This window comes from Zingiber officinale, unplaced genomic scaffold, assembly GCF_018446385.1.
Source record: "Zingiber officinale cultivar Zhangliang unplaced genomic scaffold, Zo_v1.1 ctg143, whole genome shotgun sequence".
NCBI classification, from domain to species: domain Eukaryota; kingdom Viridiplantae; phylum Streptophyta; class Magnoliopsida; order Zingiberales; family Zingiberaceae; genus Zingiber; species Zingiber officinale.
Window position 1 is genome coordinate 58,231 of NW_024589839.1, and position 13,030 is coordinate 71,260.

The 13,030-nt window shown below is 37.2% G+C and overlaps 1 protein-coding gene and 1 pseudogene across 1 annotated transcript; both read left to right on the top strand.

Moving 5' to 3' along the window:
• The first annotated feature begins 215 nt into the window (after positions 1-215).
• LOC122036355 lies at positions 216-9,142 on the top strand (annotated as a pseudogene).
• An 818-nt stretch (positions 9,143-9,960) lies between these two features.
• On the top strand, positions 9,961-12,496 carry LOC122036356 (pentatricopeptide repeat-containing protein At3g04130, mitochondrial-like). Its single transcript, XM_042595652.1, has 3 exons — positions 9,961-10,200; positions 10,338-10,591; positions 10,945-12,496. Exons 2-3 carry the CDS (start codon positions 10,574-10,576, stop codon positions 12,490-12,492), a joined length of 1,566 nt encoding a protein of 521 aa, XP_042451586.1. The 5' UTR covers positions 9,961-10,200; positions 10,338-10,573; the 3' UTR covers positions 12,493-12,496.
• Positions 12,497-13,030: the final 534 nt, after the last annotated feature.

A 13,030-nucleotide genomic window follows, 5' to 3' on the forward strand; every position in this document is an offset into this window, starting at 1 on the left:
TCAACCTTGACCTAAGGGATGTTGCACCAACATGCACTGCCTCTGTCCATGCAACAGAAGACACCTGTGTAGAAATCAGTAGGTAAAGAAATAATATAAATCTTTTTTATCATCTTATTACTAAAGTCAATAGGCTTATTTATACAAATTGTCCAAAACAATTTGTCGCGGGGCATACAATCAAGTTTGTCGTGGGGCATGAGAGGAGAGTTGCGATGTTGTCAGGGAGAAGATTAGAGCTATGGCCAGAGAACAACAGGAGATCATGTGACGGAGAGCAAGTGGGATACGGAGATTTGGCGGAGGCGGCGACAACAGAAATAGCGCTGGCGGCAACAGAAACGACGCCAACGGTAGTTGAAATGGTGCTGACGGTAGCGACAGACGCATGCCAAGAGGGTTCCTCCGCGTAGGCAAAGTAAGGATAGGTGGTAGACATCGAAGGAAGAGGAGGCGGGATCAGCCGAAGCGGCTAGAGAGGGGAGATAGAGGAGGCGAGGTCGGAAGCGGTGGAGATGAAGGGGATGCGACTGCCGCGCATGGGGAAGGGGTGTGCGACGTGAGGAATGGAAGGGGACGTGATTCCTATTAGGTGTGTTTGGTCATGTATAACTTTGGTTATGTAAATAAAACATAACTAACTGTTGTTTGGTTCAATTTAGGTAATACAAAAAAAATTATTTATTTGAATGTTTTAATGAATAATATAGTTTAATATTTTACTGTATTATTCTCAGTTACAAAACCAACCCTATATATTACGTTTTCCAATTTTTTTCCCATTTTTTAATGTTTTTTTAAAACTTTTTCTTTTTTGTTTTTACTTTTCTTGTTTTCTTATTTTTTTACGTTTTTTATGTGTGTTTTCTTATTTTTTAAAAATTTTCTTTACGTTTTTTTCTAAAATTTTTTTTATGTTTTTAATTTTTTATTTTTTTGTTAAGGTTTTTTTTTTGTCTTTTTTAAAAGTTTTTAAAATTTTTTTAAGGTTTTTCTCTTATCGGAGGATAAATTTGGTAAAAAAAATATTATACTTAGAATCAAGAAAAATCTCAGTTTTCCGAGGTTTTTCGATTCCGGGTTGCATGCCCCTTTTGCTGACGTGTCGAACATGAAACATTACTCGCGAATCATCGATTACCTAAATCAAACATGAATTTTGTTGATAACCTTGAATGGATAACCAAAGTTATCAAGGATAACTCCTAACCAAACACACCCTTAAAACGATAAGTACAACTAGTGGATGATAAGTACCTTGGATGAATTTCGAAATGCATAATGTATGTTTTTCAATAAGACACGTAGTGGAAGGCTGGAAGTGAAACATTTTTCATAAAATTTTATGCACAACTTAAAACGATAAGTACAAAACATAATCATAGATCAAAATACTTATATGGAATTATACCTGTCTCATGAAGTTTAGAGGAAAAGACATTAACTAGCAAATCTCATAATATTTGCCTCTATTAGTATCCATGCTGATATGTCTTCGCAAGCCACAAGTTGTGTCTTCACTTGGTACAAGCTAAGTAGAAAAGATGACATGAAGGAGAAAAGAGGAGGTTGACGACAAGGAGATGAAGCCAATGACACACAAAGAGATCCGGCTAAACCTTTGGTTGGTTGCTCTTGGAGATTGGCCAACGGCACATGGAGGAGACCAATGACACATGGAAGATCTAGCCAAATCTTTTGGATGGCGGAAGGAGCCAACCAACTGTTGGTCCAGGTAAGCTGGCTGGATAGGGTTAAGTTGCATGAAATACTAAAATACCTTTCTCGATCTTTTAACTCAGGTTAGCAGCAATAGCGTAAAAATAAAATTGAATAATAAAAAACTAAAGAAAAGCGGCACCAGAGTTTACTTGATTATGACCCAGGTGTTTGTTAATCCAAGACAAATAAAAGCTCTTAAGAATCTCTTTCGGTGAAGGCAGAGAAGCCTCTTACACTCGTTAATAGCTCAAACTATTGCTAGGAAATCAATACATAAGTTGTTGTTACTTTTCTAGGTTCAGACGTCTTTTTATAACCCTTGGAAATCTTATCCGCAGGCTGAAGGTGCCTTCCATAGGGCTGGGAGGCGCCTCTAGGGAGGTCAAGGATAAAATTTTATTTTTTTCTGCAACGACCAGAATTGCCTAGTTGAAGGCACCTTCCATGGCTGGTTGAAGGCACCTTCCATGTGTAAGGAAGGCGCCTTCCATGAAGGCTTGAAGGCGCCTTCCAATAGAAGGCTTTAGCTTCTTTCCGCTTCCTCTCGCTCTTCCGCTTGGGCGATTTTGGCTAACCGAAATAAAGCTCACATGAACCCAATTTCGGCCTTCTCCTCGAGCAGCTTTCCTCCCCGACTTCTCGTCCCTCGGACATCATGCACGTCCTTCTCGTCCATCGATGTACTCTTCCGCAGTATCTCGTTCCTCGGACGCACCGAGCCCGTCGACTCTCTCCCGTGTCGTCCTTCTCGTTAGTCACGTATTTCGCTCGACTTTCTGTGCTCCTAAGCTCCTGCGCACTTAGACACAAGGATCAAAATATAACAGAACCTAACCTAACTTGATTGATCACACCAAAAATAACCTTGGATTTTCAACACCAACAACTTTAGACGGTAGAACAAAGAAGGGGGCGACATGTTTGGTTGGGCTGCAGCTAAGGGTATAAACGAACCGAACCGGCTCACGAGCTTTTCAAGCCGACTCAAAAAATATTCGATATATATTTGAATTTATCGAATTCGAGCCGAACTCGAACATGTTCGAACATTTTTTTCGAGTCGAACTCGAGTCCAAATTATATTGTTTGATAGTGAATTACCCAACGAAAGCACTCTCACGTGCGGATATTGGAGTAGGAGTCGCTACAGGCTTCGAACCAAGTAACTCTTGATGTTCGCAATTGCTTTGTTACTTTCTTTCTTTTCTTTCTTATTCCGCCGTATTTTAACTCGAGCGTTTATATACGAACATGAAAGCCACGAACGCTAGCGCTTGATCAGAGGCGATATGGAATTTTTTATCAGAGGCCCCTTCTCCAACGGAAGTTATATTTCCGTCGGAAAACTGGGCGCCACGTGTCCCCGCGGAGTTACCGACGGAAATATAATTCCGTTGGTAGTTACCGACGGATATATACTATCCGTCGGGAAAATAGGTTCCGACGCATATTCTCGCAACAGATTTCTTTCCGTCGGAAATCTGTTGGTAATGCCCTTTAACGATGGAATACCGACGGAAATTTCTATCGATAAGCCTGGTTATTTTTATAGTGGCTATTCACCCCCTTAACACAATGATCCTACATATATGTGTTTTTGTGTTGTGGCTTCAGCTAAGAAAAAGATCAAATTTCTGTTAAATGTGAAAAGAAATTTACAAGACAATAATGTTGGACAAAAATCATAAGGGCGCCCAACATTATACATGAGCACTCCATTTCCAATTACAGTTAAATGGACGCTCCATTTGATTTGAATGATCCAAAATATGTTTGATCCCTGTTCCGTGTAAAGTTAACATGTAGTTCTACACGGGTTGCTAGCTTCTTCTACATGGTGTAGAAGCTACATGCTAGCTACAACGTCATGTAGTTTTTATAATATATAAAAATTAGTTATTAGCTTCTACATTATTAGTTTTATATCATTTTAATTTTGTTTCTGAATGATAGCTTGATTAAAATAATATTTCAACGAGCTAAATAATCGATAAAGACTCTATAACATTTATTAATTTTAAATGAACATTATTTGATCGTGATCGATTATGTAGTTGTAGAAACTAGCATGCACTTTCAACACCATGTAGAAGCCAACTAGCTTCTACAACGTGTATAAGTTAATTGCTAGCTTTTACAACAATAACTTTATATCATTTTGATTTTGTTTATCCGATTAATGATTTGATTAAAATAATACTTCAACTAACAAAACAATCGATGAGTATTCTGTAACACTCATTACATTTTAAATGAACATTATTTGATCATGATCTATATGTAGAAGCTAGCATATAACTTTTACACATTATGAAAACTAACATGTAATTTCTACAGTATGTAGACGCTATGAGCAAGTGATCAGATAAGGCAAAGTTATTTTGGACCGTTCGTAATTATAAATGAGGTACCCATTTGATAAAATCATAAGCGTCCTTTTGACTTTTATTTCTCAATAATCCTTTAACATCAATTCAAGTAACAAATTTTGTTAATGTTGGTAGGGAATGATAGTTAATGATTTATTATTATTATTATTTTAATTATTATGATTATCTCTCGTCATATATATGCATTAAATTTTGAATTGGTCGGGCACATTATAATAGTTATGATTTCTTAGCTGCTACATATATTATAGTAATTACGGTTTCATAACTACTACAATATGAGTGTTAAATGAATAGATTGAATTCACGTTGTAGCGATTACGAAATCATAACTATTACAACAATCATAACATATGCATAAAGATCTATAATTCAGAAACCTAAAATTAATATACATTCAAAATCATCGATATATATAGTGGATACATAATAATCTATTATGTAGTAATTACGGTTTCGTAGCTGCTGACGTGAATGTTAAATAAGTAGATTGAATTCACGTTATAGCGACTACGAAATCGTAACTACTGCAATAATCATACCGGATACATAATGATCCACTATCTAGAAACATAAAATTAATATACATTCATAATAGTCAAAATATATATATAGATCCACCATACTATTCTCTCGTATAAATTGATTTTATTGTGGTAAAAAGTGATTCGCTTGCCCTAGAGCCTCTGTCAATTTGTCTCTAGCGAGACTAACATGGAGGAGGTAAATAACGGATGACTACTAGCCATTAGTGCAGTGACCAATGGATGGGGAAGGCATGCTCAAATGTACCGAGTTTTGACCCCATAACCTATTAAAGTAACACTCCATGTCTCAACTACCGTATCATCCCAAAAGGACGCTTCACCTTATTGATGTCTCATCTAGTTGTGTAATGCTCTAGTCTGTTCTTTATTTTTGACGGCAGATGACTAATTCTGCCCTCCTTATTATTGCTAATAATCACCCCAATCTCACATAGTTTCGGCTCTGCATGATCAAGCCTTACACCCCTGATTATATTACTCAAGAGCAAGGTTCTAAAATTTGCTAGGCGCTAGTCGGACGACAGACCAGCGCCAAGGCCGACTAGACGGGGACTAGGCGCCGCTAGACGGATTCCTCGGTATCCCTTGTTTCATGTGGACTGTGGACAATGTCATATGCAAATCTAAATGTTGTCTTAAACAATTTCATAGCAATGGAGATCTAACTATGTATGCTAAAATAAATGCATACTTTCCAATACCAAAAAATGGAAAACTATAAAAGAAAACCAATTCAAGATTACAATGCATTGTGAACTAATAACCACTAAGCAAAATATAATTGTTGAATAACATAAATCATGTCTTAACAAAATGAGTTCAAAATTACACAACTAATAATATCTCATAGACTCATATTTATTCTACTTCTTCTTCTTCTTCATAATTTTCAATAACTTGTTCTTTATCAGACACAAACTCAATATCATTATTGTGATCCTCGTCTTCTTCTTCGGATTCAAAATTATCTTCATGAAGTTCTCTCACTCTAGAGCTTCTTCGGGGTTGTAGATTTTCATCTGCTCCATTTGTTTCATCAACCATTTGCCAAGTGAGCCCGAAACCTAGTTCAACTTCATCATTTTCCCCACCATTCACAATACAACCTTGTGCATTTGAAGCATCTTTTGCAAGAAGGACATCGACATTCCTTTCTTTTTCTCTTTTTTGTTTGTTCAACAATCTAGCATTAAATTGGACAAATACTAGATTGTTCAACCTGTTGGCATCCAACTTATTTCTTTTCTTTGTATGAATCTAAAAAAAACAAAGTAAGTAAATATTATAGTTAGTACCTGAATATAGAGTATAGACACTAAAAATTATAGCTAATTTAATTAAAGACTGAAAGTTTAAAACTTACTCTTTCAAATGTACTCTAATTTCTTTCACACCTAGATGAACTTGTAGTTAATGAAAGTATCCTCAATGTAACCCTTAGCAAGTTAGGTGTGTGAGCATCGTATGTACTCCACCATGCACATGGATCAAGTGTATCATCATTTTTTTCACATGCTTTTGCTGCCAATGTTTTTCCAAATAACCCTGTTTTATCTCTATATTTTGAAAATTCTTTGTTAATAATTGTATCTTGTAGATCTAACTTATTGGCATGCAAAGTTTCCATGCATTCAAAAATCTCCATCGCGACCTCCTCATAAAGAGCAATAGAACTATCTTTATAGTAAAAATAAGGATTCAACAAAAAAAAACAGTGGTATGCAATGATGTATCAAGTTTATCCTTCATTTTTGACTCAATAATGGCTATGATAAGCTGATAATTTGATTCCACGTTGTTCAGAGCCATCTTGATATCTTCTTTAGCTTGAAGAAGCTCCCCATATAGAAACCCCATCGATGGCTTTCTATCTCCATCTACCAATCGAAGAACTCTTACCAAAGGAGTAAATATTTTCAAACAAAGTGTCACACCATTCCAAAAACTCATGCTCATCATTGTAGAGTAAGTCAATTTTCCCTTGATTGTTTTTGACCATTTACATTTCTCCCACATATCACTTGTAAACATGACCCTTAAACTAGCTTTTTTTTTCCAATCAAACTTTGCAATGTGAGGAAATTTGATGCAAATCTGGTAACTCTTGGTCGGACTATGTTTTTCTTCTTCGTGAAACTTCTCATCAATGATAAAGTCTTATGGTGAGTATAGATGAAAATGGTAAAAGACTTGGATTGCTCAATAACCTTTTTATATCGTGGAAGTTTGCCAATATTTTCAAGCATGAGATAACCGTGTGAGTTGCACATGAACTCCAAAAAATCCCAGGTCGCTTTTTTCTCATCAATTTAGCTACGACCATATTGTTGGTAACATTGTTTGTTACAATCTGAACAATATTCTGAGCTCCTACTTGTTCAACACACTTGTCAACATACTCAAAAATAAGTTCAGCTGTATGCTCCTCTCTGAAGACTCCTTAGACTCTAAAAATGTAGTACCCTCCTTGCAATTAACACACAAATTTAAGATGTTTCTTCTTTTTTTATCACTCCATGCATCTGTCATGATCGATCATTCATTCTTTGCCCATTCTTCTTCATGTTTCTTCAGCAATTGTTTTGTTCTTTCAACTTCGACTTTCAATAGTGGCTCCCTAAGTTGATATTGAGTTGGAGGTCGGCTTGAATCCTGGTCCAAATTGACCCACTGCTTCCATTAGTTGCTTGAAGCTATCATTATCAACAACATTGAATGAGATTCCATTTTCATAAATCCATCTCCCAACATATTGTTGAACTTGTTGAGTTCTCTCTTTGAAAAGAGCCTCATTTATATTTTTTTGGCGAAGCATTTTAGTTCCACTGGAGCCTGCATTTTCTGGAGCAATTGTCAATGCATATCTATCCATGGGGCCAAGTGGAAGAAGTTTTTTAATTCTATCCATCCCTTCAATTTCAAGACATTCTTTTTCGTCTAGGGAAATAGCCACCTCTGTTCTACAACTTTGTTCTTCCATTATTTTGTTCTTCTTTCTGTTCCTCCCTTCTAAAATAGCGTGTTTGCACTTATTTTTGTCTTCTTGAGATGCTTTTCGACAACCAGATACATTTCCAGGTATATTTCCAATGTACTCCTTTATCCTATACACTCCCCTGACATTGATTTTCTACATAACTTACATTTAATTTTGTCGAGGTTCTTAGAATCAATCAATATCTCAAACTCCCATCCGATGTCATTTAACTTTCTTCTAAAAATCCCAGATTCGGGATGGATTGCTTGCCATTGATAACAAATAATTTGAAAAAATTATATATAACAAGATATAACATGATAATAAAATTTAATTATACCATACAGACATACAATACGAAATAATGAAATATAACATTAAGTCATTAACAAGTCTAAAAATATTTTTTTATATATCTTAATCTAATTAATAAAAGTTATTAGATATTTGGTTAAATAAATTAAATTTTAAATATATTTTTTATATTTTTAAATCTGTTTTATACTTTTATGTATAAATTAATAACATTTATTGGTATTTTTAAAATTTTAATTTAATCTTTCATATTTTTAAAACTGATTTATATAAATTAATAATATTTATTAGAATTTTTAAAATTTTAATATAATTTTAATATTTATAAATCCAATTAATATAAATTAATAAATTAACATAAGTCTCGAAGCAACGAGTTTGTCGGACGCGTAAGGATCCGACGACTCTCCAGGCGACGTCTGACGCCTTACAATGCGTCCGACGTTGCCGCGACGAAGAATCGAGAAACAAAAAACATAAATTAACATAAACAAAAAAAAAACTTATCAGAAGTCGTAATAAGAGAAGATGAAGAGTCAGCGATGAAAGAAACGAAACGCTTCGGGTCCTCGGCAAATACCTAAAAATCAGTTTTAATATGCCTAAAATACCTAGCCCGCCGAGCGCGTCGAAATCCGCCGAAGCCCGACGAGGAATGCCTAGGCGGCCTAGCCACCTAGGTCTTCCGCCTCGCTAGTTTCAGGCGCGGCCTACCGCCTAGGGCGAGATTTCGAACACTGCTCAAGAGCCTCTAGATGCTGGGTTTGGGGCTATTGTTGAGTCCTGCAAGGACCTCCGACGTCTCTCCATATCTGGTTTTCTTACTGATCGTGAAAACAAAACTATTACTGGTTATAGTGATGCAGGTCTTCATTACATTCTATCTGGTTGTAAGAAATTACACATGTTGGAAATTAGGAAATGCCCGTTTGGATCAAGACAATGTTGGACAATGCAGATAATCTGGAGACAATGCGATGCCTTTGGATGTCATCATGCTCTGTGACACTGGGGGAATGCAGATTATTAGCTAAGAAGATGCCACGGCTTAACATCGAGTGTATTGATGAGAATGGAGGAGGGTCGTTGCAGTCACGACCTGATCATCTCCCTGCCAAAGAAACCTCTACATTTACGGTTCTATTGCTAACCCAAGAACTGATGTCCCACTTCTTGTCTTGACTGTTTAAGGTGAAATCTTGTCCTCTCGGGACGATCTAATGACTAGGTCTATCTTTATAAATTCCGGAGTTTGAATTTTAACATAGTCGAGATAAATATCTCCTTCATACATCAATTGCTATTCTAAAGACATTATAGTCATCCATGATTTATCTCCTTTATATTGATTCTGGAATGAATTGACAAGAATGCTGAAGACGATAGGGACGAACATAGTCATCTTACTTAAGGTGAAATCAGGTATTATGGAAATGATATTATCTTTTTCTTGTTTATCATCTTAATTTGCTTTCCAGAAGTCAACTCTTCTTTTAAAATGATAGAAGAGCAAGTTTATAGTATCAAGTGATTATGGTTTTAGGTGTCAATCATTGCAAGTTATTAAGAATTCTACTTCTGATTGTAACTTATAATGAGTTGTGGGACTATATGACTTAAGACATTTACTCAACATATTGAGCATTTCTCATCTATTGGTTTAATATATTTTAGATTGCTGAGTTATTGCTTTTTATTAACTTATTGATGTTCTTAACATAAATTTTCCTATTAAACTGGAAGGTGAAACCCCAAGGATCTTACATGAATTTTTACATCATGAATTTATGGTTACCAAGCTCTTTCTAAATGACTGCCTCGTATAAATACTTTGTGCAATATGTAAAGAAGAGGTATAATATTTTGTGCAATGTCCATAATGAATTATAATTTGTATTATGTTGTCATTTTTGTTCTGTTAGAGGTGCATTTTAAAAAAAAAAATCCAAAAAAAAAAGAGAAAATATTAAATGCACAACGGGCATGGACCAGCACAATAGACCATTAACGGCCCACGAATGGCCATTGCTCCAATTCGAAACCCTTCCCTTGTTTTCGTCACAGCGCCCATCGCGTACCCTCCGCCGGCTGCACCTTTTGCTTGACGTCGACGCCGGCGAGAGTTTTGAGGTGGCGTGGACGCCGGCGAGAGTTTTTGAGTCGACTGGATTTGTGGGCGCCGGAAGGTGGAGAGGGCTGGTCGCCGCACTTAGCGTTTGTATCCAGCGGGATCCTCGTTTTAATCCTGGTAAACCTTGATGTTGGATTCCGGTAGCGCACGGATTTTGGTCGCTTACTACTGTGATTTTTACTGAGAATAAGGCAGAAATGATTGGACTATACCTATTGTTACCCTAACCAACTATATCTTTACATATGGATTAGGTTTGCGTTGTTGCTGCGTGCTCTGAGCGGGATGAAGCGCTCCTTAGCCACAGCAGTGGTCAATCACTTCATCTTCATGTTGAATCTACCATCCCGTGAGATGATTCCCTTCGATTCTTCGAAACCAATGCTCTGAAGATATCGCAGGGTGTGCTCGCATCGCCCGGAACTATATCTAGCCGCAAAACCCTAACAGTGTAACCTTCAGCTTTGGCGGTTGGGCCCCTTCCCTCTTGATGAAAGTTCCCTGCAAGGTACGCTATATTGTATTCAATTCAAAACTCCTTTTTTTTTTCGTTACAAATTTATTCTTCTGTCTTACCTGAAGAACCATGCCCATTTGTTCTCTGCTCTTGATTTCTGGAGGAAAAAAAATGGAATTTTAATTACGGATTGTGCATTCTCTTTCTTCTTTGGAACATTTCAGAAGTCTGAAATTTGTTCATCTTTTGCTCTAGTGATTAATGGTGATTATGTTAGAGCTTGTCTATAAAATTTATGGGTCAAACACACTAATTTAACTTTCTCGGAACACCTCAATCTCATGTCTTATGTGTGTTCATCCTTAGAATATTGAGCTGATGTTTGAATTCCTTGCCAAGTGCAGGGGTTTCTTGGTGTTTTTTCGATCTCTCATCAGTTCATCAATGCTGCAAGGAAGAACACAGATAATTGTTGGCCTGTTGGTCTGTTTTCTGGAGGCTTTCAGGCTTGTTATACCACACTGCCACATTCGTTAGCATCTTTCGAGCGAAAGCCAAAACAAACAGATGAAGAATCTAGAGATGCACATCACATCAGACGAGTGATCTTGAAAGATCAGAATGCCACAGTTGATGCTGTTGTTCAATCCTTGCTGTCTGATCAATTTTGCAGCCAAATTCAGCTTACAGCTAAGCTCGTCGATGATCTACTGCAGAATTTTGGAGACGATTGGAAATCTGCTTTGGGCTTCTTTGAGTGGGTTAGTTCGCGCAATGGATACGAACACACACAATTCGCTCAGAATAGGATGGTGGACTTGCTGGGGAAAATGAGGCAGATGGGTAGGATGTGGGACTTAGTGCAGAAAATGCATTGCGGAGGCTTCCTTACAACTGAAACAATCTCGAAAGTTATGAGAAGACTTGCCGGTGCTAAGAGATGGAAAGACTTGATACAGTTCTTCGATGAGCTGGAATCGATCGGCTTCGCCAGGGACACAGAAACCATGAATCTATTACTCGACACCCTTTGCAAAGAGAAGAAAGTCGATGTGGCTCGAGAAGCATTTTCGGTACTCAAGCCCCACATTGCTCCCGACGCTTATACTTTCAATATTTTCGTTCATGGCTGGTGCAACGCATGGAGGATGGACGAGGCGATGTGGACTATCGAAGAGATGAAAGGATTGGGATTTAGCCCTTCGGTTATCACTTATTCGACTATTGTTCAAGCTTATTGCAGCCGGTTAAAGTTTGGGAAGGCTTATGAAATCCTCGATAGAATGATGGCTGAAGGTTGTCGTCCAAATATCATCACTTATACGACTCTGATGAATACACATGCTAAGTCTGGACAAGTTGGCGAGGCATTGAGTGTAGCCGACAAAGTGAAATCTTCTGGTTGTAGACCCGACGCACTCTTCTACAACTCTCTTATCTATATTTTGGGAAAAGCAGATCTACTATCGGAAGCCCTTCATATCTTTGAAGTAGAGATGAAATCGAAAGGTGTCGATCATAACACCCCGACATATAACACGATGATCTCGATTCTTTGCCGCCACAAGCAATGGAAAAATGCACTGAGTGTCTTGGAGGAAATGGAGACCTCATCATGTAAGCCTGATCTTCAAACATACATGCCGCTACTCAAGTTGTGCTTTGGTGAAAGAGAGCTAGACGGTGATCGGTTCGACTACTTGCTAAATAACTTGGTTTATAAACACCAACTCAGTTTCAATCGTGATGCCTATACGGCACAAATACATCGCTTATGCCGGGTAGGTGATATCCGGTGGGCGATGCGCCTCTTTGATGAGATGATCGATCGAGAGATACAACCGCGGAGACGGACATGCCAGATTCTTTTGCAAGAAGTCGAGCAAAGGAACATGTATGAGTATGCAGAAAAGATTAGAAGTTTGATGAAGCAATTGGGCATTCCCTATTAGCAAAGGGTGATTTTCTTTATTTTATTTAATTTTTATTGGTTCACATTAAATATATATAAAAAAAGACAATTAAATATAATTTTTATCTTAATTTTTTTAAATATAATTTTTAAATTTTAAGGAATACCTTTTTTATAAACAAAATAAAAATGTGAGCAATTTGAGTTATTTGTGGAATCATTTGAAATGATGGTTTTCAATTTAGAGCATATTTTGTATGAGAAAAAATTAAATATTTTTTATTTATATCTATATATAAGAAAAATAAAATTTCAATTTTAGATTTTAATTTATTTATTTATTTTTAGAATACTATTCCACCACTAGAAAACTGCCACGTGTTGTCTCTGATACCCCGCGTCGCCGGCCCTCGTTGGTATCGAAATTGAATTGGACTTCCTTGAGACAGCTCGATTCCATGTGCTACGCCCTAGTCCGGCCCGCCGCCACCCTCCTCAGGCTCAGTCCGAAGCAGCTTCACCGGCGAAGACTCCCGGTCTCCGCCTTCTCCCTAACCTTCTTCTCCTCCTTCTCCGGT